Source organism: Oncorhynchus masou, unplaced genomic scaffold (genome assembly GCF_036934945.1).
Source record: "Oncorhynchus masou masou isolate Uvic2021 unplaced genomic scaffold, UVic_Omas_1.1 unplaced_scaffold_664, whole genome shotgun sequence".
Taxonomy (NCBI): domain Eukaryota; kingdom Metazoa; phylum Chordata; class Actinopteri; order Salmoniformes; family Salmonidae; genus Oncorhynchus; species Oncorhynchus masou.
In genome coordinates this window covers 56,179-83,442 of record NW_027013085.1, presented here as the reverse complement: position 1 = coordinate 83,442, position 27,264 = coordinate 56,179, and the positions used below count along the sequence as shown (strand labels likewise).

Genomic DNA, 27,264 nt, shown 5'->3' with positions numbered 1-27,264 from the left:
TAGGACAGTGTATTATTAGTGTATAGGATAGGACAGTATATTATTAGTGTATAGGATAGGACAGTGTATGATTAGTGTATAGGATAGGACAGTGTATGATTAGTGTATAGGATAGGACAGTGTATGATTAGTGTATAGGATAGGACAGTGTATGATTAGTGTATAGGATAGGACAGTGTATGATTAGTGTATAGGATAGGACAGTGTATGATTAGTGTATAGGATAGGACAGTGTATGATTAGTGTATAGGATAGGACACTGTATAGGATAGGACAGTGTATTATTAGTGTATAGGATAGGACAGTGTATTATTAGTGTATATGATAGGACAGTGTATAGGATAGGACACTGTATAGGATAGGACAGTGTATTATTAGTCTATATGATAGGACAGTGTATTATTAGTGTATAGGATAGGACAGTGTATTATTAGTGTATAGGATAGGACAGTGTATTATTAGTGTATAGGATAGGACAGTGTATTATTCGTGTATAGGATAGGACAGTGTATTATTAGTCTATAGGATAGGACAGTGTATTATTAGTGTATAGGATAGGACAGTGTATGATTAGTGTATAGGATAGGACAGTGTATTATTAGTGTATAGGATAGGACACTGTATAGGATAGGACAGTGTATTATTAGTGTATAGGATAGGACAGTGTATTATTAGTGTATAGGATAGGACAGTGTATGATTAGTGTATAGGATAGGACAGTGTATTATTAGTGTATAGGATAGGACAGTGTATTATTAGTGTATAGGATAGGACAGTGTATTATTAGTGTATAGGATAGGACAGTGTATTATTAGTGTATAGGATGGGACAGTGTATTATTAGTGTATAGGATGGGACAGTGTATTATTAGTGTATAGGATAGGACAGTGTATAGGATAGGACACTGTATAGGATAGGACAGTGTATTATTAGTCTATAGGATAGGACAGTGTATTATTAGTGTATAGAATAGGACAGTGTATTATTAGTGTATAGGATAGGACAGTGTATTATTAGTGTATAGGATAGGATAGTGTATTATTAGTCTATAGGATAGGACAGTGTATGATTAGTGTTTAGGATAGGACAGTGTATGATTAGTGTTTAGGATAGGACAGTGTATGATTAGTGTATAGGATAGGACAGTGTATTATTAGTGTATAGGATAGGACACTGTATAGGATAGGACAGTGTATTATTAGTGTATAGGATAGGACAGTGTATTATTAGTGTATAGGATAGGACAGTATATTATTAGTGTATAGGATAGGACAGTGTATTATTAGTGTATAGGATAGGACAGTGTATGATTAGTGTATAGGATAGGACAGTGTATGATTAGTGTATAGGATAGGACAGTGTATGATTAGTGTATAGGATAGGACAGTGTATGATTAGTGTATAGGATAGGACAGTGTATTATTCGTGTATAGTATAGGACAGTGTATTATTAGTGTATAGGATAGGACAGTGTATTATTAGTCTATAGGATAGGACAGTGTATTTAGTGGACCACCCACTACCATGTACCATCAAGCTCCTTCTCTAGACCACCCAGACCATCCCATTTACCATCAAGCTCCTTCTCTAGACCACCCAGAACACCCCATTCACCATCAAGCTCCTTCTCTAGACCACCCAGACCACCCCATTTACCATCAAGTTCCTTCTCTAGACCACCCAGACCACCCCATTTACCATCAAGCTCCTTCTCTAGACCACCCAGACCACCCCATTTACCATCAAGCTCCTTCTCTAGACCACCCAGACCACCCCATTTACCATCAAGTTCCTTCTCTAGACCACCCAGACCACCCCATTTACCATCAAGCTCTTTCTCTAGACCACCCAGAACACCCCATTTACCATCAAGCCCCTTTTCTAGACCACCCAGACCATCCCATTTACCATCAAGCTCCTTCTCTATGAGGTCCATCCTGCCTGCCACCTGGTTCTGAACATCTTCTATGTGAGTCAGGAGGTTCATCTGCCACTGGAGACAGTTCCTGGCATGTTCCACTGAGTCTGGTCCCCTCTCATTCAGACAGCCAGGCACAGCCAGCACTGAGTCTGGTCCCCTCTCATTCAGACAGGCAGGCATAGCCAGGGAGCCATGTACAGCCAGGGCAGTTGTCTTCTGTTGACAACACACAGCATTAACTCAACCACAAAAATCGAATCAAAATTGATCAACACATTTTACAGTTCATTATTTTTAGATGAAAGCCGATAGCCTATTGGTTAGAGAGGCGAGACAGCAACCAGAGGGTTGCCAGTTCGAAACCCGGGTCTGACAGGAAGAATCTGTCCCGGAAGTCAGCTGGCAACTCGGAGGGGTTGCATGTATCAAACCCTAGATACCACGGCTTGCCGTTGTGCACTTAACTCCACGGGCACCCCCTGATCCTACCTCTCCATGTAGTGTATTGTCTTTAGGAGAGGTTGAGATAAACAGTCCCCTGATCCTACCTCTCCATGTAGTGTATTGTCTTTAGGACAGGTTGAGATAAACAGTCCCCTGATCCTACCTCTCCATGTAGTGTATTGTCTTTAGGAGAGGTTGAGATAAACAGTCCCCTGGTCCTACCGCTCCATGTAGTGTATCGTCTTTAGGAGAGGTTGAGATAAACAGTCCCCTGGTCCTACCTCTCCATGTAGTGTATTGTCTTTAGGAGAGGTTGAGATAAACAGTCCCCTGATCCTACCTCTCCATGTAGTGTATTGTCTTTAGGAGAGGTTGAGATAAACAGTCCCCTGATCCTACCTCTCCATGTAGTGTATTGTCTCTAGGAGAGGTTGAGATAAACAGTCCCCTGGTCCTACCTCTCCATGTAGTGTATTGTCTTTAGGAGAGGTTGAGATAAACAGTCCCCTGATCCTACCTCTCCATGTAGTGTATTGTCTTTAGGAGAGGTTGAGATAAACAGTCCCCTGATCCTACCTCTCCATGTAGTGTATTGTCTCTAGGAGAGGTTGAGATAAACAGTCCCCTGATCCTACCTCTCCATGTAGTGTATTGTCTTTAGGAGAGGTTGAGATAAACAGTCCCCTGATCCTACCTCTCTATGTAGTGTATTGTCTTTAGGAGAGGTTGAGATAAACAGTCCCCTGATCCTACCTCTCCATGTAGTGTATTGTCTCTAGGAGAGGTTGAGATAAACAGTCCCCTGATCCTACCTCTCCATGTAGTGTATTGTCTTTAGGAGAGGTTGAGATAAACAGTCCCCTGATCCTACCTCTCCATGTAGTGTATTGTCTTTAGGAGAGGTTGAGATAAACAGTCCCCTGATCCTACCTCTCCATGTAGTGTATTGTCTTTAGGAGAGGTTGAGATAAACAGTCCCCTGATCCTACCTCTCCATGTAGTGTATTGTCTTTAGGAGAGGTTGAGATAAACAGTCCCCTGATCCTACCTCTCCATGTAGTGTATTGTCTTTAGGAGAGGTTGAGATAAACAGTCCCCTGATCCTACCTCTCCATGTAGTGTATTGTCTTTAGGAGAGGTTGAGATAAACAGTCCCCTGATCCTACCTCTCCATGTAGTGTATTGTCTCTAGGAGAGGTTGGGATGAAGTTACATCCCAGTTGGACCTGATGTACAACTGATGAATAAAGTGATCGCCTTAAAAACAAACAGACAATAAAGATCAACAACACCTTTCTTACTTCCTGTTCCTTGGCTGTGAAGTGGGTGGAGTGAGAGGCGGGGTTAGTATTAGCCACCACCAGGTCCGCCCCCACCCCTCCTCCCTCCTGGCTGTTGGAGCCGTGGGGGTCTGTAGAGGGCCAGTGTTCCAGCTGTCCGGGGCTGGGGAGTTTCTGGTAGCTGGAAAGCAGAGTGATTACAAAGACAATCAATAAAATACATTATGAACACACTGTAAACTGGTGACGGGCACCAATATGGCTAATTCAACACAACATAGATAATGTTTGATTCCATACCAGTGTCCACCGCTACTAAAATCAGGTATTACTCAGCTGAACGTGTACCTGTGTTCGCTGGTGATGTAAGTGTCTGTCTTGGAGGAGTTCTGGTTGTTCAGAGAGTTGTCTGTCAGGTGGATGCAGTCAGGGAGACCGCCCATGGGCTGGTCCTCGTCAGAGTTCACCCATGACCGAGCCCAGAAGTGCAAATTGGGATTGTGTTTGTTCCTATAGGTGGACAAGGAACTAAATGGTTCATTTTGACTCCAAATGATCATGGATCCGTTTTAAATAGCACCCTATTCCCTTTATAGTGCACTAGATTTGACCAGAACCCTATGGCACCCTATTCCCTTTATAGTGCACTAGATTTGACCAGAGCCCTATGGCACCCTATTCCCTTTATAGTGCACTAGATTTGACCAGAGCCCTATGGCACCCTATTCCCTTTATAGTGCACTAGATTTGACCAGAGCCCTATGGCACCCTATTCCCTTTATAGTGCACTAGATTTGACCAGAGCCCTATGGCACCCTATTCCCTTTATAGTGCACTAGATTTGACCAGAGCCCTATGGCACCCTATTCCCTTTATAGTGCACTAGATTTGACCAGAGCCCTATGGCACCCTATTCCCTTTATAGTGCACTAGATTTGACCAGAGCCCTATGGCACCCTATTCCCTTTATAGTGCACTAGATTTGACCAGAGCCCTATGGCACCCTATTCCCTTTATAGTGCACTAGATTTGACCAGAGCCCTATGGCACCCTATTCCCTTTATAGTGCACTAGATTTGACCAGAGCCCTATGGCACCCTATTCCCTTTATAGTGCACTAGATTTGACCAGAGCCCTATGGCACCCTATTCCCTTTATAGTGCACTAGATTTGACCAGAGCCCTATGGCACCCTATTCCCTTTATAGTGCACTAGATTTGACCAGAGCCCTATGGCACCCTATTCCCTTTATAGTGCACTAGATTTGACCAGAACCCTATGGCACCCTATTCCCTTTATAGTGCACTAGATTTGACCAGAGCCCTATGGCACCCTATTCCCTTTATAGTGCACTAGATTTGACCAGAACCTCGTACTACAAACAATGAGTTCCAGTTTTCTTCAGTGTGATGAAAACGTTGCCCTACATGTTGACAGGGGACCTACTGTAGTATGTCCATCTTCAGCTGTAGTCCGTGAAGGACGTTGTTGACACTGAACACGTCTGCTAACAGCTGATGGGTGGACACGCTGGTCTTACAGTTCTGCTCAGAGTAGTTCTCAGAGAGGAAGGACAAGCCGTACATCTGACCCTTGTTCAACCAGTCTTTGTCATGGAGATATTTGGCACTCCACCTTTGACCTAAACAACAAAAACAAATGGACATGTCAGGAAAACAACCAACATGTTGATGATAATAATAATAATGTAGGAATATCTTGGTCTTGTTTGTAAATTGTATAGGGGAGGTCGAAGTTGCCGAGCCTGAGTGCCAGTTTGTTTGCGTTATCATACCAACTCCTTGTCACTCATGGTCATGTTTGGCTTGACAATGACATCAATAGAGCTGTCAAGAACACAAACAGATCTGGGACCAGGAGATAGGAGACACCAGATCTGAGACCAGGCGATAAAAGGAGACAACAGATCTGAGACCAGGCGATAAAAGGAGACAACAGATCTGAGACCAGGCGAGAGAAGGAGACAACAGATCTGAGATCAGGCTAAAAGTTGCCTCTAACCACCGACACAGGGTGAGATAATCTTTCATCCCCCTAATGGTTTAGGTTGGGGAGTAATCTGATCCTAGATCTGTGGTTAGGGGAGTGTAGGGTATGATGTTACCTGGAGGGTCTCTGCAGATGTAACATATGTACTGGTCCGGGATGCTATCCTCCAGAAGCCCCATACACACACTGTGCTGCCAGCACATACACTCCTCACACTGAAACGCAGAGAGAGAGAGAGAGACTGAATGTGTGTGTGTTTAGGTGGAAACAAATACTATCTGAACCCAGGTCTGAAACAAGTATAATACATGTTATTTATTTATTTAAAACTAGGCAAGTCAGTCAGGAACAAATTCTTATTTACAAATGACAGTCTACCCCGTCCAAACCCGGACGAGCGCCGCCCTATGGGACTCCCAATCATGACCGGTTGTGATACAGCCTGGATTCCAACCAGGGTCTGTAGTGACGCCTCTAGTACTGAGATGCTGTGCCTTAGACCGCTGCGCCACTCGGGAGCCCACATGACAACAGACATGTTTATGCCCCATTGTTATGTCTGAGGGATAGTTGGAAAATTCCAGAAACTCCCCCCAAATTCCTGAAACACTCCCCAAATCGCCCCACCCCCGGCCAAACGCTCCCCTAACCCAGACAACGCTGGGCCAATTGTGCGCCGCCCTATGGGACTCCCGACCATGGCCGGTTGTGATACAGCCCGGGATCGAACCAGGGTCAGTAGTGACGCTTCTAGCACTGCAATGTAGCGCCTTAGACCACCTGCGCCACTCAGGAGGCCCATATTAGAGGCCTGAAGGGAACGTCCTGGCGGAGCTTGTGGCAGACTTGTACTTGTATTTGTTGTAAACTCCCCAGTTAACTGATACTAAAGAGTGATTCATTTAATATTAACTTCAGGTGTCCTTGGTGTTGAATTTACACCACAAGTGACTGGAATGTTCCAAACCCCACCTCAGGCAGAACCCCCCCACCTCAGGCAGAACCCCCCCACCTCAGGCAGAACCCCCCCACCTCAGGCAGAACCAACCCCACCTCAGGCAGAACCAACCCCACCTCAGGCAGAACCAACCCCACCTCAGGCAGAACCAACCCCACCTCAGGCAGAACCAACCCCACCTCAGACAGAACCACCCCACCTCAGACAGAACCACCCCACCTCAGGCAGAACCACCCCACCTCAGGCAGAACCACCCCACCTCAGGCAGAACCACCCCACCTCAGGCAGAACCACCCCACCTCAGGCAGAACCACCCCACCTCAGGCAGAACCACCCCACCTCAGGCAGAACCACCCCACCTCAGGCAGAACCACCCCACCTCAGGCAGAACCAACCCCACCTCAGGCAGAACCAACCCCACCTCAGGCAGAACCAACCCCACCTCAGGCAGAACCACCCCACCTCAGGCAGAACCAACCCCACCTCAGACAGAACCACCCCACCTCAGACAGAACCACCCCACCTCAGACAGAACCACCCCACCTCAGACAGAACCACCCCACCTCAGGCAGAACCAACCCCACCTCAGGCAGAACCACCCCACCTCAGGCAGAACCACCCCACCTCAGGCAGAACCACCCCACCTCAGGCAGAACCACCCCACCTCAGGCAGAACCACCCCACCTCAGGCAGAACCACCCCACCTCAGGCAGAACCACCCCACCTCAGGCAGAACCACCCCACCTCAGGCAGAACCACCCCACCTCAGACAGAACCACCCCACCTCAGGCAGAACCACCCCACCTCAGGCAGAACCACCCCACCTCAGGCAGAACCACCCCACCTCAGGCAGAACCACCCCACCTCAGGCAGAACCACCCCACCTCAGGCAGAACCACCCCACCTCAGACAGAACCACCCCACCTCAGGCAGAACCAACCCCACCTCAGACAGAACCACCCCACCTCAGGCAGAACCACCCCACCTCAGGCAGAACCACCCCACCTCAGGCAGAACCACCCCACCTCAGACAGAACCACCCCACCTCAGACAGAACCACCCCACCTCAGACAGAACCACCCCACCTCAGACAGAACATTTACATTTAAGTCATTTAGCAGACGCTCTTATCCAGAGCGACTTACAAATTGGTGAATTCACCTTCTGACATCCAGAACCACCCCACCTCAGACAGAACACTAGTCTGAGGGGTCCAGTCAGTCCAGTACCTGAATCATGAATCCATTCTCCTCGTCCATCTCACAGATACAGCGGACGATCTCCTGGGTACCATCCTCATCCTCCTCCTGGAAGTCCTCCATGTTTAGAGAGTCAAAGTCCTGGTCGGAGGGTTCAAAACAAACCCCCTTAGTAACATCTATACATTTCCTAAGCTATAACACACAATCTATTACATAGAGGAGAATGCTAAAGGACCATACCTGGTTGTACTCATCTCCACTAAACAGCAGGCTCTCTGTGGTCGAGTCCTCCAGGAACTCTATGTCTGACAGGTCTGGAGAGAGAGAGAGAGAAAGGGGGGGGAGAGAGAGAGAGAGAGAGAGAAAGGGGGGGAGAGAGAGAGAAAGGGGGGGAGAGAGAGAGAAAGGGGGAGAGAGAGAGAAAGGGGGAGAGAGAGAGAGAAAGGGGGGAGAGAGAGAGAGAGAAAGGGGGAGAGAGAGAAAAGGGGGGAGAGAGAAAGGGGGGGAGAGAGAAAGGGGGGGGGAGAAAGGGGGGAGAGAGAGAATAAAAACAAGTGTAAAAACACTGCTCACATTCTTTACAACATATATCTTGAAGAAGAACTTCAGCAAACTATCGGCTAAAGTTAGCTTAGCTGAAAGTTTTCTAAGTTAACTAAATACCAAGTGTGATCATCACAGAGTAATATACCAGTCTATTCCAATACTGAAAGGCTGAATAAAGGCTAGAGGGGCGTAAACAGTTTAACCCCAAATTGGACCCAGTTGACACTGTTAGATAACAGTCCTTAGCGATGTTTCTTCATTTCCCAAGTACTGTTAGCTTCCCCAATGTGAAATATAGAAGTATGGCCACTGATCACAGTAGACTACATTCATTCTGAGGAGGTATTAAGTCCAGAATGAAGGCTGCTGTCTCTCTGCTGTTGCTGCTGTTCTGTCGGTCTGGGAGACGGGCTCCAGTGTCTGAGACATGAACAGTGCTGATGTTGCTGTTCTGTCGGTCTGGGACATGAACAGTGTTGATGTTGCTGTTCTGTCGGTCTGAGACATGAACAGTGCTGATGTTGCTGTTCTGTCGGTCTGGGACACGGGCTCCAGTGTCTGAGACATGAACAGTGTTGATGTTGCTGTTCTGTCGGTCTGGGACATGAACAGTGTTGATGTTGCTGTTCTGTCGGTCTGGGACATGAACAGTGTTGACGTTGCTGTTCTGTCGGTCTGAGACATGAACAGTGTTGACGTTGCTGTTCTGTCGGTCTGGGACACGGGCTCCAGTGTCTGAGACATGAACAGTGCTGTTGCTGCTGTTCTGTCGGTCTGGGACATGAACAGTGCTGATGTTGCTGTTCTGTCGGTCTGGGACACGGGCTCCAGTGTCTGAGACATGAACAGTGTTGACGTTGCTGTTCTGTCGGTCTAGGACACGGGCTCCAGTGTCTGAGACATGAACAGTGTTGACGTTGCTGTTCTGTCGGTCTGGGACATGAACAGTGCTGATGTTGCTGTTCTGTCGGTCTGGGACATGAACAGTGCTGGTGTTGCGGTTCTGTCGGTCTGGGACATGAACAGTGCTGGTGTTGCTGTTCTGTCGGTCTGGGACACGGGCTCCAGTGTCTGAGACATGAACAGTGCTGGTGTTGCTGTTCTGTCGGTCTGGGACATGAACAGTGTTGATGTTGCTGTTCTGTTGGTCTGGGACACGGGCTCCAGTGTTTGAGACATGAACAGTGCTGATGTCTCCCTGCATCTCCTATGATGCAGATATCTTCACAGCACCAGTGAGAGGGGTCTACTTCATCAGATTCACTGCCATGGACAACAAAACCTCCAAGGGGTTGTCTGTACTTTAGTAGAAGAATGGCCTGCCTATTATGTGGTCCGGTCAGGGGAATGAAAATGACAATCATCCAATGCAGCGATTCTAGACACGAGTCTCTTCTCAGGCTACTAGATCTAGAAAGGGGACACGGTCCACATGAGTCTCTTCTCAGGCTACTAGATCTAGAAAGGGGACACGGTCCACATGAATGCTCTTCTCAGGCTACTAGATCTAGAAAGGGGACACGGTCCACATGAATCTCTTCTCAGGCTACTAGATCTAGAAAGGGGACACGGTCCACATGAATCTCTTCTCAGGCTACTAGATCTAGAAAGGGGACACGGTCCACATGAATCTCTTCTCAGGCTACTAGATCTAGAAAGGGGACACGGTCCACATGAGTCTCTTCTCAGGGTACTAGATCTAGAGATGGAGAAAGGGGACACGGTCCACATGAGTCTCTTCTCAGGCTACTAGATCTAGAAAGGGGACACGGTCCACATGAGTCTCTTCTCAGGCTACTAGATCTAGAGATGGAGAAAGGGGACACGGTCCACATGAGTCTCTTCTCAGGCTACTAGATCTAGAAAGGGGACACGGTCCACATGAGTCTCTTCTCAGGCTACTAGATCTAGAAAGGGGACACGGTCCACATGAATCTCTTCTCAGGCTACTAGATCTAGAGATGGAGAAAGGGGACACGGTCCACATGAGTCTCTTCTCAGGCTACGAGATCTAGAAAGGGGACACGGTCCACATGAGTCTCTTCTCAGGCTACTAGATCTAGAGATGGAGAAAGGGGACACAGTCCACATGAGTCTCTTCTCAGGCTACTAGATCTAGAAAGGGGACACGGTCCACATGAATCTCTTCTCAGGCTACTAGATCTAGAGATGGAGAAAGGGGACACGGTCCACATGAGTCTCTTCTCAGGCTACTAGATCTAGAGATGGAGAAAGGGGACACGGTCCACGAGTCTCTTCTCAGGCTACTAGATCTAGAAAGGGGACACGGTCCACATGAATCTCTTCTCAGGCTACTAGATCAAGAGATGGAGAAAGGGGACACGGTCCACATGAGTCTCTTCTCAGGCTACTAGATCTAGAGATGGAGAAAGGGGACACGGTCCACGAGTCTCTTCTCAGGCTACTAGATCTAGAAAGGGGACACGGTCCACGAGTCTCTTCTCAGGCTACTAGATCTAGAAAGGGGACACGGTCCACATGAGTCTCTTCTCAGGCTACTAGATCTAGAAAGGGGACACGGTCCACATGAGTCTCTTCTCAGGCTACTAGATCAAGAGATGGAGAAAGGGGACACGGTCCACATGAATCTCTTCTCAGGCTACTAGATCTAGAGATCTAGAAAGGGGACACGGTCCACATGAGTCTCTTCTCAGGCTACTAGATCTAGAAAGGGGACACGGTCCACATGAATCTCTTCTCAGGCTACTAGATCAAGAGATGGAGAAAGGGGACACGGTCCACATGAGTCTCTTCTCAGGCTACTAGATCTAGAAAGGGGACACGGTCCACATGAGTATCTTCTCAGGCTACTAGATCTAGAAAGGGGACACGGTCCACATGAGTCTCTTCTCAGGCTACTAGATCTAGAAAGGGGACACGGTCCACACGAGTCTCTTCTCAGGCTACTAGATCAAGAGATGGAGAAAGGGGACACGGTCCACATGAGTCTCTTCTCAGGCTACTAGATCTAGAAAGGGGACACGGTCCACACGAGTCTCTTCTCAGGCTACTAGATCTAGAAAGGGGACACGGTCCACATGAGTCTCTTCTCAGGCTACTAGATCTAGAGATCTAGAAAGGGGACACGGTCCACATGAGTCTCTTCTCAGGCTACTAGATCTAGAAAGGGGACACGGTCCACATGAGTCTCTTCTCAGGCTACTAGATCTAGAGATGGAGAAAGGGGACACGGTCCACATGAATCTCTTCTCAGGCTACTAGATCTAGAGATGGAGAAAGGGGACACGGTCCACATGAATCTCTTCTCAGGCTACTAGATCTAGAAAGGGGACACGGTCCACATGAGTCTCTTCTCAGGCTACTAGATCTAGAGATGGAGAAAGGGGACACGGTCCACATGAGTCTCTTCTCAGGCTACTAGATCTAGAAAGGGGACACGGTCCACATGAGTCTCTTCTCAGGCTACTAGATCTAGAAAGGGGACACGGTCCACATGAGTCTCTTCTCAGGCTACTAGATCTAGAAAGGGGACACGGTCCACATGAGTCTCTTCTCAGGCTACTGGACCTACGACGATCACAACCACAGCACCTTCAGTGGTTTTCTGCTGTTGCCTATGTGAGGGGAACATTCCACAGTCTGTCACGAATTCATATGGAAACACTCAAATAATGATGTGAAACTAAATGACTTGTATTGTTTGATTTCACATACATGAATGTACAGTTTCATCATAATGTTGTAACATACATATCTCTTCCTTTCTGATGGTAAGTTATGGGTGATGGTTAAGAGTGGGACTGTTATGGTAAGTTATGGGTGATGGTTAAGAGTGGGACTGTTATGGTAAGTTATGGGTGATGGTTAAGAGTGGGACTGTTATGGTAAGTTATGGGTGATGGTTAAGAGTGGGACTGTTATGGTAAGTTATGGGTGATGGTTAAGAGTGGGACTGTTATGGTAAGTTATGGGTGATGGTTAAGAGTGGGACTGTTATGGTAAGTTATGGGTGATGGTTAAGAGTGGGACTGTTATGGTAAGTTATGGGTGATGGTTAAGAGTGGGACTGTTATGGTAAGTTATGGGTGATGGTTAAGAGTGGGACTGTTATGGAACTTCCTTTCAGATGGTAAGTTATGGGTGATGGTTAAGAGTGGGACTGTTATGGTAAGTTATGGGTGGTGGTTAAGAGTGGGACTGTTATAGAACTTCCTTTCAGGTGGTAAGTTATGGGTGATGGTTAAGAGTGGGACTGTTATAGAACTTCCTTTCAGGTGGTAAGTTATGGGTGTTGGTTAAGAGTGGGACTGTTATGGTAAGTTATGGGTGGTGGTTAAGAGTGGGACTGTTATAGAACTTCCTTTCAGGTGGTAAGTTATGGGTGATGGTTAAGAGTGGGACTGTTATAGAACTTCCTTTCAGGTGGTAAGTTATGGGTGTTGGTTAAGAGTGGGACTGTTATGGTAAGTTATGGGTGGTGGTTAAGAGTGGGACTGTTATAGAACTTCCTTTCAGGTGGTAAGTTATGGGTGATGGTTAAGAGTGGGACTGTTATAGAACTTCCTTTCAGGTGGTAAGTTATGGGTGTTGGTTAAGAGTGGGACTGTTATGGTAAGTTATGGGTGGTGGTTAAGAGTGGGACTGTTATAGAACTTCCTTTCAGGTGGTAAGTTATGGGTGATGGTTAAGAGTGGGACTGTTATAGAACTTACTTTCAGGTGGTAAGTTATGGGTGATGGTTAAGAGTGGGACTGTGATGGAACTTCCTTTCAGGTGGTAAGTTATGGGTGATGGTTAAGAGTGGGACTGTTATGGTAAGTTATGGGTGATGGTTAAGAGTGGGACTGTTATGGTAAGTTATGGGTGATGGTTAAGAGTGGGACTGTTATGGTAAGTTATGGGTGATGGTTAAGAGTGGGACTGTTATGGTAAGTTATGGGTGATGGTTAAGAGTGGGACTGTTATGGAACTTCCTTTCAGATGGTAAGTTATGGGTGATGGTTAAGAGTGGGACTGTTATAGAACTTCCTTTCAGGTGGTAAGTTATGGGTGATGGTTAAGAGTGGGACTGTTATAGAACTTCCTTTCAGGTGGTAAGTTATGGGTGTTGGTTAAGAGTGGGACTGTTATGGTAAGTTATGGGTGGTGGTTAAGAGTGGGACTGTTATAGAACTTCCTTTCAGGTGGTAAGTTATGGGTGATGGTTAAGAGTGGGACTGTTATAGAACTTACTTTCAGGTGGTAAGTTATGGGTGATGGTTAAGAGTGGGACTGTGATGGAACTTCCTTTCAGGTGGTAAGTTATGGGTGGTGGTTAAGAGTGGGACTGTTATGGAACTTCCTTTCAGGTGGTAAGTTATGGGTGATGGTTAAGAGTGGGACTGTTATGGAACTTCCTTTCAGATGGTAAGTTATGGGTGATGGTTAAGAGTGGGACTGTTATGGTAAGTTATGGGTGATGGTTAAGAGTGGGACTGTTATGGTACGTTATGGGTGATGGTTAAGAGTGGGACTGTTATGGTAAGTTATGGGTGATGGTTAAGAGTGGGACTGTTACGGTAAGTTATGGGTGATGGTTAAGAGTGGGACTGTTATAGCACTTCCTTTCAGGTGGTAAGTTATGGGTGATGGTTAAGGGACTGTTATGGAACTTCCTTTCAGATGGTAAGTTATGGGTGATGGTTAAGAGTGGGACTGTTATAGAACTTCCTTTCAGATGGTAAGTTATGGGTGATGGTTAAGAGTGGGACTGTTATGGAACTCCTGGGACTGTTAGGGACCCCAGGATTCATTTCTAGCAGAACTACTGACACAATATTCAAACTAAAACTGATAGATAACTAGTAAATAGTCCCTCAAAATGGCAACCTAGAAAAAAGAAGAGCAGATAGGATCCTATTCTTTACCCAATAACATTCTACAGCAACATTCTACAGCAACATTCTACAGCAACATTCTACAGCAACATTCTACAGCAACATAGGGTCAACATGATGTCTGATTCAGAGTAATGACGTGTGATGAATAACAATAAAAACACTATATGTGAGTTGATCAATTTGAACAGCACATTCATGTAAAGATGAAATGTGATCGGTTGATATACACATGTATTTATACGCGTTTATTTCATAGAAAAGATGCCCAGTCAGGCGATTCCCACTCACTCTCTCCGGTCAGGTCGACAGAGAGGATGGCACGGGGGTACTGGTAATGTTTGGTGGTGGAGCAGGAGGAAGAGGAGGAGCGGTGAAGAGCAGGCGCCGTAGATCGCTCCAGGAAGGACAGGGACATGTCCTCGTAGTCAGAATAACCTGCAGGTGAGAAAACACAGAATGTGTTTTTATGATCTATTGACGATGTGCTACTTCTAGCGTTTGTTTATCGTTCACTTCTGTATTTATTGGTGTTGTGTGTATTGGCTGGGGAAATTAAACTCCCCCCTTGGAGGATTGATTAAGTACCATCTTATGTCTCGTCTTAAATATATACGTTTACAATAAGCTATACAAATGGACTGGTCATTCGCTGACAACATACTACACACAACAGCAGGAGCCCTTGGAGAAACATTAAGATACAGCACCTGAACTAAACGTACAGTGCTGCTTAGATTTCCTCTTCTTTTTCTTCTTCTTCTTCTGTTTCATTTTGAAGTGTTCCTTCTCTTTCCTGTCCCTCCGCTCTTTATCTTTCTTTTTTCCTAAAAAAAAAAAAAAAGCAGAACATCTATTTTATCACCAACTGATTTGTTCGGAACAACGGAGGAATTTTATTTATTACAACTGCTAAGAAGAGAACGAGAACACAATCTCACCGATCACCTGGGATTTCTCCTCCAGTTTCACCTTCTTCTCATTCTTTATTAACCCTGTAGGAGGAGTCATGTAATTCAATCACAGTTCTCTGCAGCTAACTGTGTTGATTTAAAATGTGCGACCCAAACGGCACCCTATTCCCTATATAGTGCACTACTTTAGATTGTTTCTTTTCCTCTCTGTCGTATTTCATGTGTTTTTCTTCTCATCTATATCACTACCTCATGGTGTGTTGTTGAGAAAGAGCTGGCCAGTGAAGCATGTCACTGGGCTGTTTTACACCTGCTGCATCCTGCCCTGCCACTAACCTGGCTCCAGACCTCACAGCCCCTCAGGAAGGCCCACTGCCCTGCCACTAACCTGGCTCCAGACCTCACAGCCCCTCAGGAAGGCCCACTGCCCTGCCACTAACCTGGCTCCAGACCTCACAGCCCCTCAGGAAGGCCCACTGCCCTGCCACTAACCTGGCTCCAGACCTCACAGCCCCTCAGGAAGGCCCACTGCCCTGCCACTAACCTGGCTCCAGACCTCACAGCCCCTCAGGAAGGCCCACTGCCCTGCCACTAACCTGGCTCCAGACCTCACAGCCCCTCAGGAAGGCCCACTGCCCTGCCACTAACCTGGCTCCAGACCTCACAGCCCCTCAGGAAGGCCCACTGCCCTGCCACTAACCTGGCTCCAGACCTCACAGCCCCTCAGGAAGGCCCACTGCCCTGCCACTAACCTGGCTCCAGACCTCACAGCCCCTCAGGAAGGCCCACTGCCCTGCCACTAACCTGGCTCCAGACCTCACAGCCCCTCAGGAAGGCCCACTGCCCTGCCACTAACCTGGCTCCAGACCTCACAGCCCCTCAGGAAGGCCCACTGCCCTGCCACTAACCTGGCTCCAGGTGCTTGTCCTTATCGATCACCTTCTTCAGAATCTTGTCGTGGAGGGACTCGAAGCTCTTCTCCTGAGGCGGCGGAGGGAGAGACAGCTCTGTGCTGTCAGAGCTCATGGAGGCAGAGGAGCGCTTCTTCCTGTTCAACCTGGGAGGTTTCAGACAGCTCCCCAGTCCAGTACAGTCCAGTTGGAACATATGGCCCGGAGGGTACAGTGCTGGAGGACAGAGGAGACAGTATAAAACATATGGGGACAGAGGAGACAGTATAAAACATATGGCCCTGAGGGGACAGAGGAGACAGTATAAAACATATGGCCCTGAGGGGACAGAGGAGACAGTATAAAACATATGGCCCTGAGGGGACAGTATAACACATATAGCCCTGAGGGGACAGAGGAGACAGTATAACACATATGGCCCTGAGGGGACAGTATAAAACATATGGCCCTGAGGGGACAGTATAAAACATATGGCCCTGAGGGGACAGAGGAGACAGTATAAAACATATGGCCCTGAGGGGACAGTATAACACATATGGCCCTGAGGGGACAGTATAAAACATATGGCCCTGAGGGGACAGAGGAGACAGTATAAAACATATGGCCCTGAGGGGACAGAGGAGACAGTATAAAACATATGGCCCTGAGGGGACAGTATAAAACATATGGCCCTGAGGGGACAGTATAACACATATGGCCCTGAGGGGACAGGGGAGACAGTATAACACATATGGCCCTGAGGAGACAGTATAAAACATATGGCCCTGAGGGGACAGAAGAGACAGTATAAAACATATGGCCCTGAGGGGACAGAAGAGACAGTATAACACATATGGCCCTGAGGGGACAGTATAACACATATGGCCCTGAGGGGACAGAGGAGACAGTATAACACATATGGCCCTGAGGGGACAGTATAAAGCATATGGCCCTGAGGGGACAGTATAAAACATATGGCCCTGAGGGGACAGAGGAGACAGTATAACACATATGGCCCTGAGGGGACAGTATAAAACATATGGCCCTGAGGAGACAGTATAAAACATATGGCCCTGAGGAGACAGTATAAAACATATGGCCCTGAGGGGACAGCGCTGAGGGACAGAGGGGGTGAGAGAGAGTATAAGGTTGGGCTCTGAATAAAAGTAGTGCACTATATAGGGAATAGGATGCCATTTGGGATAGAACCTAAAACAATTTTGTGAATTTGTGTATTCAAGTTACATACAACTAACTGTGTTTTCAAATGAATGAAATCTAAATCCATACACGATGAGGTGGAGACAGTCCTGCGTCTCTTTGTGTTGTCAGGGACCTCCAGCAGGGTGGTGGTGGTGGGCATGGAGGCTGATGTGGCCCGGGTACGACCAGCCCTGTCTGGGGAGCCTGGCAGCTCAGAGTCCTGGAGGTCCTTGTCAGCGTTGTGGTAATACTTGAGGTGGTAGTCCAGCAGCTTGGCTTTGCGGAAGGCCTTGGAGCATCCAGGGATCTTACACTTGTAGAGGTCCAGGTCGTTGGGAGACGTTGGGTCATCACACCACTTGGTGTTCATGACTGAGAGAGAGGACACAGAAGAGAGAGAGAGTGAGAGTGAGGTGACACAGAGGTGACACACAGAGGAGAGAGAGGTGACACACAGAGGAGAGAGAGAGAGAGGTGACACACAGAGGAGAGAGAGAGAGAGGGAGAGAGAGAGAGAGATGACACACAGAGGAGAGAGAGAGAGAGAGAGGGGGGGGGGCACAGAGAGAGAGAGGTGACACACAGGAGAGAGAGAGTGAGAGGTGACACACAGGAGCGAGAGAGAGAGAGAGAGAGAGGGGGGGAGGGAATGTTTTTCTGGATTATCAAGTATCTCAGTCCAGAACATGACACCCTTTTTGTTCAAGCAGGGCTGAAGAGCGTTTGAGTATGCTTCCATTCTATCGGACAGAGAGGACTTGGTAAAGATCGGCTTCTTACCGGAACATGAATAATAATTGCAGTAAAGCCTTGAAGGAAATGAAAAGTAAATGGTTGAAAGTAATACAATCAAAGTAAAATCATGTGTAATAAACTTGAGGAGAAAACCTACTTGGCTCCCTGGTGTGTTTGTTTAGTTTAGAGGTCCTGGTAATACTTCTCCTCCCAGCAGCTACAAATCAAACAGAAACACAGATGGATGAGGACATTATCTAACGTACATTATCCTGTACAATGTCTGACCCTAACGGCACCCTACTCCCCTAGAAAGTACACTACTTTAGCGCACTTTGTAGGGAATAGGGGGCCATTTGAGATGCTGCAGTTGAGAATAAATAACTCCCCCAGTCAAGAATTACCTGCAGCTAAGGGTGGGAATTTGTCTGCCACTGCCGTATGATTGGCTGATGGCCCGTCAGTCAGCTGGTCTCTGTGTGTGATTGGTGGATGAGATGGTGTGAGGATGGAGGCAGCAGATGAAGGTGTAGGTGGTATGCCAACACAGTAGTTGTGGAGGGTCGATGACTCTGCCTTCTCCATAGAGTTTGTCATTTGATCTAAAGGAGGACAATTACACACAGAATAGATAGAATAGACATGTTTTCCTGGTTGTTCATGTTTTTTTTCTTCTTGGTCAGGGTTGTATTCATTAGTGCACACTGGAGCAAAACAGTTTGTCACGCAAAATTAAAAACAAGTGTTAGTTATTTGACAAGTTCAGGTAGTTCCCTCTCTGTTTCGGCCCATTCGGTTCCTAATTAATATGACCCCGTTCACAAAGGTCGTCAGGAAGAACTCTTGTCCCTCGAGGCTGCACTCACCCTCTGGAGAGGAGGGGTCTTTGTGAGATGTGTTGTGCTCCCTCCCATGAGGTGAGAGGTCAGGGCACTGGGTGGTGGCGGGGTGAGAGGTCACGATGGGGTCAGAGTTTATATCAGGGCTGACGGTGGCCAGGCGCTGGGAGCGTCTCCTCCTCTGGCTCTGTTCTGAGCTCCTGGGGGAGCCTGGAGGAACCGTCTCACCATGCCCTGTTGGAGAGGAAGCACAGCCACGTCACTTAACAAACAACCAAATGACCCACTAAGTATCACCATGGAAAATAGTTTAGTGCTGACAGTGATCGCAGCCCGAGCTCCCCAAGTCTTACTTCTGTTGGGTTCTGAGAATATGAAATATACTAATTCATGTCACTGAGGGAGAGAGCTTAATGTATAACGTTTACATTATGTCAGGATATGTTATTGTTAGCCAACAGGCATCCTATGGGTGGGATCCTCTGGGATGAGAAGAGACACAGTCTGGTACCAATCACCATGTCAGCCTTGAGTTGGGGAGGAGTGAGCACTTTGGGGTAGTGGTCAGGTCAGATGAAGTGAGGAAGAACAGATATCACTAAGGTTCCTTCTAGCAACAGAGATGCATTGGCTGTTCAGAGGTGTAGGAGGAGACTCAGCATAGGAGAGAGGGTTAAGTCTCACTGCTTGTGTGATCAACGTCTTTGACTAATGCAGCTGTATTGGTCCTCTGGGTGAAATAAACTTGGTTTAAGCTTTCAGAGTCCATCGAGTTTTTACTGGGAGAATTAGAACCTAACACTTCTGAGGTAATTAGTTTGTTTTTTCCCCCCAAATCTTCAAAAAACTGTATACATAAAGTTCATATTTGTAACACCACTTGTGTCTAAGACTATACACTACTTTGAGATAGTTAGTGGTACTTTTCCCACTATGATCCTGTCCCTCAGCAGACCGACCTGAGGTAGCCGTGTCTGGGCAGCTGTGTCTGGGGGAGGGACTCAGCAGGGCCTCTGGGGCTGACATGGTGTCCTCCCCAGCAGACAGAGTAGTGATGGAGCACGGCGGCCTGGACGCTCTCTGCTTCTGGCTGCTGTTAACCATGACAAACGGGTTCTTCATTATTTAACTAATGTTTATACAAATAGCAACAAAAATATGAATTACAAGTACAACTTACAATTACATTATTAATGACAAATTATTACCTGATTACAATACACTATAAATACACCAATAAACCACAGATTTCCTTGGAAATTGAAAGCCAATAGCTATCTTGTCAAACGCTACCTGTTGGACTCCCCAGAGTGGTGCTTCAGACGCCTATTCCGACACTTGGCTGGAGAGCCTGTCACAGAGGACCCCGTCTGTCTCTGGGTCCGCCCCTGTAAGGAATCATGGTCTGCTGTTCTTGGTACCTTCTGGAAGAATACAGAGAGGAATAAACAGTGGGATTACTGTCATTAATTGACTTTTGGGTTAAGTCCCAAATGGGATCCTATTCCGTATTTAGTGCACTACTTTTGTTATGGGCTCTGGTCCAAAGCAGTGCACTATATAGGGAATAGGATGCCATCGGGGACACAATCTTAGAAAAACAAATACTATGGCACAAAGCCATTTAAGTTATTTTATGCATGTATGTATGTATGTATGTATGTATGTATGTATGTATGTATGTATGTATGTATGTATGTATGTATGTATGTATGTATATATATATATATCTGCACTACAGTGAGTGACTAGCTGGTACCTGTTGTTGGGACGTTATCTGAACTACAGTAAGTGACTAGCTGGTACCTGTTGTTGGGACATTATCTACACTACAGTGAGTGAATAGCTGGTACCTGTTGTTGGGACATTGTCTATACTACAGTGAGTGACTAGCTGGTACCTGTTGTTGGGACATTGTCTACACTTTACAATGAGTGATCTACAGTGAGTGACATTAGGGGTAGCTGGTACCTGTTGTTGGGACATTATCTGAACTACAGTGAGTGACTAGCTGGTACCTGTTGTTGGGACATTATCTACACTACAGTGAGTGACTAGCTGGTACCTGTTGTTGGGACATTATCTGAACTACAGTGAGTGAATAGATGGTACCTGTTGTTGGGACATTATGTACACTACAGTGAGTGACTAGCTGGTACCTGTTGTTGGGACATTATCTACACTACAGTGAGTGAATAGCTGGTACCTGTTGTTGGGACATTGTCTATACTACAGTGAGTGACTAGCTGGTACCTGTTGTTGGGACATTGTCTACACTACAGTGAGTGACTAGCTGGTACCTGTTGTTGGGACATTATCTACACTACAGTGAGTGAATAGCTGGTACCTGTTGTTGGGACATTGTCTATACTACAGTGAGTGACTAGCTGGTACCTGTTGTTGGGACATTGTCTACACTACAGTGAGTGACTAGCTGGTACCTGTTGTTGGGACATTGTCTACACTACAGTGAGTGAATAGCTGGTACCTGTTGTTGGGACATTATGTACACTACAGTGAGTGAATAGCTGGTACCTGTTGTTGGGACATTATGTACACTACAGTGAGTGAATAGCTGGTACCTGTTGTTGGGACATTGTCTACACTACAGTGAGTGAATAGCTGGTACCTGTTGTTGGGACATTGTCTACACTACAGTGAGTGACTAGCTGGTACATTGTCTACACTACAGTGAGTGACTAGCTGGTACCTGTTGTTGGGACATTGTCTACACTACAGTGAGTGACTAGCTGGTACCTGTTGTTGGGACATTGTCTACACTACAGTGAGTGAATAGCTGGTACCTGTTGTTGGGACATTATGTACACTACAGTGAGTGAATAGCTGGTACCTGTTGTTGGGACATTATGTACACTACAGTGAGTGAATAGCTGGTACCTGTTGTTGGGACATTATCTACACTACAGTGAGTGACTAGCTGGTACCTGTTGTTGGAACATTATCTGAACTACAGTGAGTGACTAGCTGGTACCTGTTGTTGGGACATTATCTACACTACAGTGAGTGACTAGCTGGTACCTGTTGTTGGGACATTATCTGAACTACAGTGAGTGACTAGCTGGTACCTGTTGTTGGGACATTATCTGAACTACAGTGAGTGACTAGCTGGTACCTGTTGTTGGGACATTATGTACACTACAGTGAGTGACTAGCTGGTACCTGTTGTTGGGACATTATCTACACTACAGTGAGTGACTAGCTGGTACCTGTTGTTGGGACATTATCTGAACTACAGTGAGTGACTAGCTGGTACCTGTTGTTGGGACATTATCTGAACTACAGTGAGTGACTAGCTGGTACCTGTTGTTGGGACATTATGTACACTACAGTGAGTGACTAGCTGGTACCTGTTGTTGGGACATTATCTGAACTACCGTGAGTGACTAGCTGGTACCTGTTGTTGGGACATTATGTACACTACAGTGAGTGACTAGCTGGTACCTGTTGTTGGGACATTATCTGAACTACCGTGAGTGACTAGCTGGTACCTGTTGTTGGGACATTGTCTACACTACAGTGAGTGAATAGCTGGTACCTGTTGTTGGGACGTCACTGGGACTTCTGTCTGCTCCTTCTTACAGTCAGCATCATCTTCATGGGATTCTGAAGGCAGAGGGAGAAGAATATAACAGGTCCATTAACAGGTTGGAACGCACTACACACATATCACTGGCTGTCCCAAATGGCACCCTATATCCTCTATAGTGTACTACCTTTGGCCCAGTCCCTGGTCAAAAGTAGTGCCCTATAAAGGGACTATGGTGCCATTTGGGAGACACATTGTACATGTGATGGCTAACTAAAAAGGAGGGCCCTGGGGTGAACTATGACCTGTGGTTTCACAGGCCTGGACCCTATGGGGTGAACTATGACCTGTGGTTTTACAGGTCTGGACCCTATGGGGTGAAATATGACCTGTGGTTTTACAGGCCTGGACCCTCTGGGGCGAACTATGACCTGTGGTTTTAGAGGCTTGGACCCTCTGAGTTGAATAACATGCTATCTTGTCCATTTCACCTTCTCTTAGATCTCATGTCTTGCTGCTCTGAGGAGGGCTTGGTTTCTTCCTCATCATCACCACGGTGTCTTAGTTATCATTGGAGAGGTTGAGAGTAAAGAATCATAACATCTAAATGATACCACTACTCCATATCACTGGTGTATGATACTAGCTACATGACAACAATGTAACATCTAAATGATACCACTACTCCATATCACTGGTGTATGATACTAGCTACATGACAACAGTGTAACATCTAAATGATACCACTACTCCATATCACTGGTGTATGATACTAGCTACATGACAACAGTGTAACATCTAAATGATACCACTACTCCATATCACTGGTGTATGATACTAGCTACATGACAACAGTGTAACATCTAAATGATACCACTACTCCATATCACTGCTGTATGATACTAACATACACTACTAGCTGCATGAGAACAGACAGAGAAATTATCATTCATTTTTAAAGGGCCTGCTAATTTTAAACCCATGTGTCCCAAATGGCACCCTATTCCCTATGTAGTGCACTACTTTTGACCAGAGCCTTATGGTCCCTGGTCAAAAGTAGTGCACTGTATAGGGAATAGGGTGCCATGCAACCACCATGTGCATGTATCTGGTGGGGTGAGGGAAGGAGGGGACTCAAGTTACCCAGTTTGTCAGAGTCGGACTGATCCTGCAACTCTTCATCCAGCTCTTCTTGACCATCCTCATCGTCAGACTTCCCTCCGTGAGGGTCGTCCCTGTCCTTGTTGCTGTTGGCGCTGGTACGAGGCGTACTGCTTCCTTTGCTCTTGGCTGCAGCCGAGGCAGCTTTCACCAGGGCTATCCAGTCCTGTTGGGAGGAGAGACGCTTGTTTTTCCTCCATTACTTTTTTTATATTTTGTTTTGTTGTGCTTTGTCCTTGTTGTTGTTGTTTGAAAAGCTCTTTAAATCCAATGTATCCATATGTTGTTATGAAACATAGTATTAGAGACTGGTGGTTAGATAAATGCATCTATTCTATAGGCTGCTGCTGTAAGTTAGTTAGGGTGCGTTCCAAATGGAACCCTATTACCTATTTAGGAAATAAATCAAATGGTATTTGTCACATACGCGTGTTTAGCAGATGTTATTGCGGTTCGTAACGAAACGCTTGTGTTTCTAACTCCAACAGTGCAGTAATATCTAACAAAATACACAATCAAAAGTAAAATTAATGGAATTAAAAAAATATATAAACATTTGGACGAGCAATGTCAGAGCGGCAAATACTAAGATACAGTAGAATAGGATAGAATACAGTATATAGATATGAGTAATGCAAAATATGTAAACATTATTAAAATGGACGAGTTCCAATTATTAAAGTGACCAGTGATTCCAAGTCTATGTATATAGGGCAGCAGCCTCTAATTAGGGTGCCATTTGGGACTCTGACGTAGTGTGTGGAGAAGTAACAGGGTTAACCGTGACTAATAGTAAGCCTCAATAGTAAAGAAATCTATATATTTAGCTTATAGGGACTTGTGTTTGAACTATTAGCTACTACTTTCCAAGTGTACTGCTCCACATTAAAAGTAAAAAAATTCTAAGTAACATAAATGAAATCTTAATTAAGTAGTAAATAAGATTAGACTCTGGTCTCCTTGAGAGTGTCTGCTGGTTGGAACAAGGGAGATGCCAGCAAGTCTATCCTGCCAAGACTGTGGGAATCAGCCTTCGCATTAAATCCAGCAATTCCCTGTTGCCCTTTACCTTCTGAAAAAGAGGGAGAAGTGAAATAGAAAATTATGGTATCCTACACTGTCTACAACAGACTTTCAGGAACTTTAAATGGCCTTCTATTAATCAGTTTATCTATAACCGCCAGACCCCTAGCTATAACCGCCAGACCCCTAGCTATAACCGCCAGACCCCTAGCGATAACCGCCAGACCCCTAGCTATAACATAACCGCCAGACCCCTAGCTATAACATAACCGCCAGACCCCTAGCTATAACGGCCAGACCCCTAGCTACAACGGCCAGACCCCTAGCTACAACGGCCAGACCCCTAGCTACAACGGCCAGACCCCTAGCTACAACGCCAGACCCCTAGCTACAACGCCAGACCCCTAGCTACAACGCCAGACCCCTAGCTACAACGCCAGACCCCTAGCTACAACGCCAGACCCCTAGCTACAACGCCAGACCCCTAGCTACAACGCCAGACCCCTAGCTACAACGCCAGACCCCTAGCTACAACGCCAGACCCCTAGCTACAACGCCAGACCCCTAGCTACAACGCCAGACCCTTAACTACAACGCCAGACCCTTAACTACAACGCCAGACCCCTAGCTACAACGCCAGACCCCTAGCTACAACGCCAGACCCCTAGCTACAACGCCAGACCCCTAGCTACAACGCCAGACCCCTAGCTACAACGCCAGACCCCTAGCTACAACGCCAGACCCTTAACTACAACGCCAGACCCCTAACTACAACGCCAGACCCTTAACTACAACGCCAGACCCCTAGCTACAACGCCAGACCCCTAGCTACAACGCCAGACCCCTAGCTACAACGCCAGACCCCTAGCTACAACGCCAGACCCCTAGCTACAACGCCAGACGCCTAGCTACAACGCCAGACCCCTAACTACAACGCCAGACCCTTAACTACAACGCCAGACCCCTAGCTACAACGCCAGACCCTTAACTATAATGCCAGGTTCTTACTAAGCTACATGTTCCTTACTTCTATTGGAGGAATGCTATCCAGGCCGTTATTGTAAATAAGAATTTGTTCTTAACGGACTTGCCTTGTTAAATAAAGGTTAAATTTACATATATATTTTTTTAATATGCTCATGCTGATTCCAGAAGTGATTGTATGATCATGTGACCAGCTCACCTGTCCTTTTGCATCATGGGGCATAGATTTGATATGAATTTTTTTCACACAGCGAATAACTCCATCATAAAACTGCACCGTGTAGATACCTAGAATTTAACAAAGACACTTCAGTTGGGACGGACACAATTGCAAGTCATTGTGTTGTGTATTGGCCATATGGCTATTTACTGCTTCAGAAATAGTTAGTGATAAATACCCTCTTTGTTTACAGATTCAATCTTTGCAGGATAGTAGCGACAATCTGTCCATCGAGCAAGCACCTCTTCACCATCTCTCAATTCCTGTAAAACAAGTCAAGCCAAACAAACCTCCATTACTCTAAATATGTATTTAACAAACACGTGCCATGAGACAAAAGTTTTAAATTATACTGTACAAAAATATAAACGCAACATGTAAAGTGTTGGTTCCATGCTTCATGAACTGAAATAAAAGATCCTTGGAATTTGAGAGTGGGGGGGGGGGGGGGGCGGTGCTTAGGAGTATTTCTGTCTGCAATTAAGTCCTTTTGTGGGATAAACTAATTCTGATTGGCTGGGTCTGGCTCCCAAGTGGGTTGGCCTTTCTTTCTATGAACTGTAACTCTGTAAAATATTTGAAATTGTTGCATGTTACATTTATATTTCTGTCCAGTATAGATACTGTAGAAGCACTAAATGTTGTCTGATTCAGGATGTAAGGAATTGCTTGTAAGGTTGAAAGTGTAGCTTGAATATTAAAGGCTGGTGACATCAACAGGCTGTAAATGAATTAATAGACCAATAAGAGAGTTCCAAACTTCTCTGCCAATAAGAGCTAGTTTTAAGTTTTCCCCTCCCCATTCAGACCACTCTCAGACAGTCCTAGCAAAACCTTTACTTGAGAAATTGATCTTTGCTAAGAAGCTATTTTTGGATCATTTAAATTGAAAAACAATCACAATAAGGTACAAAATGATTTAATATTGAGATCAAATGGTTGCATTGGATCTTTAAGGCAAAGGGAAAAGTTTAACACAAAAAGCTCAAAGATAAATGTTACAAACATATGACAGGAACACAAAGAGCAAAAGCTTGAATGATGCAGAATGAGCCTCTTTAGACCACAGAAAAGCACTGCAGTATGGAACTGCTTAAACTCTGGTATAGCTATGTCAGATTCAGTTATGCCTCAACAAAAATGATCTGATGGTTTTGACCAAAGCTGTGTTAAGTGAAGAATCGAAACAGTGAGTGAGACAAGGAGTTAATAATTCAGCCAAATCACTGCAAAATGAGACACAGGGAATGTATGTATACTTGTCTCGGCTGCGGTAACTCTGTTTGGTCCTCTGTGCTCTCTGTACATCCAGGAAGCTCATCAAGGCGAGATGCTGACATCTCGCTGAGTCTCTCCTGGTAGAAATATTTATAAGATATAAGGCATAAACAATTTGTTATTTATTTTAAAACGATAGTTCACTCAGAATCGATATGTTACTACTATCCATCTATCACTCATCCGATTGATTGCACACTCTCAACCATCTACAACAAAACTCCTCATGAGGCAAACTGTCTCTAGCCCAG

At 46.0% G+C, this 27,264-nt stretch overlaps 1 protein-coding gene across 6 annotated transcripts in view; it reads right to left on the bottom strand.

The window, feature by feature from the left end:
- The window catches only part of LOC135536797 (PHD finger protein 20-like protein 1), a 40,690-nt gene that overhangs the window by 11,074 nt on the left and 2,352 nt on the right, over positions 1-27,264 (bottom strand). For 2 of the 6 annotated variants that reach the window (XM_064963027.1, XM_064963028.1), the window contains exons 4-24: positions 25,914-25,998; positions 25,715-25,803; positions 23,491-23,674; positions 22,357-22,424; positions 20,094-20,224; positions 19,760-19,893; positions 18,828-19,034; positions 18,366-18,563; positions 18,119-18,178; positions 17,314-17,598; positions 16,042-16,260; positions 15,161-15,214; positions 14,930-15,046; positions 14,511-14,657; positions 8,056-8,129; positions 7,843-7,953; positions 5,771-5,870; positions 5,092-5,287; positions 3,994-4,155; positions 3,658-3,826; positions 1,909-2,137 (exon numbers count right to left, since the gene is read on the bottom strand). In XM_064963027.1, coding sequence (XP_064819099.1) covers positions 1,909-2,137; positions 3,658-3,826; positions 3,994-4,155; positions 5,092-5,287; positions 5,771-5,870; positions 7,843-7,953; positions 8,056-8,129; positions 14,511-14,657; positions 14,930-15,046; positions 15,161-15,214; positions 16,042-16,260; positions 17,314-17,598; positions 18,119-18,178; positions 18,366-18,563; positions 18,828-19,034; positions 19,760-19,893; positions 20,094-20,224; positions 22,357-22,424; positions 23,491-23,674; positions 25,715-25,803; positions 25,914-25,998 — 3,019 coding nt within the window. Of the gene's footprint in view, positions 1-1,908; positions 2,138-3,657; positions 3,827-3,993; positions 4,156-5,091; positions 5,288-5,770; positions 5,871-7,842; positions 7,954-8,055; positions 8,130-14,510; positions 14,658-14,929; positions 15,047-15,160; positions 15,215-16,041; positions 16,261-17,313; positions 17,599-18,118; positions 18,179-18,365; positions 18,564-18,827; positions 19,035-19,759; positions 19,894-20,093; positions 20,225-22,356; positions 22,425-23,490; positions 23,675-25,714; positions 25,804-25,913; positions 25,999-26,994; positions 27,091-27,264 lie in introns of all 6 variants that reach the window. The other 4 variants (XM_064963023.1, XM_064963024.1, XM_064963025.1 and 1 more) reach the window with 4 other exon arrangements.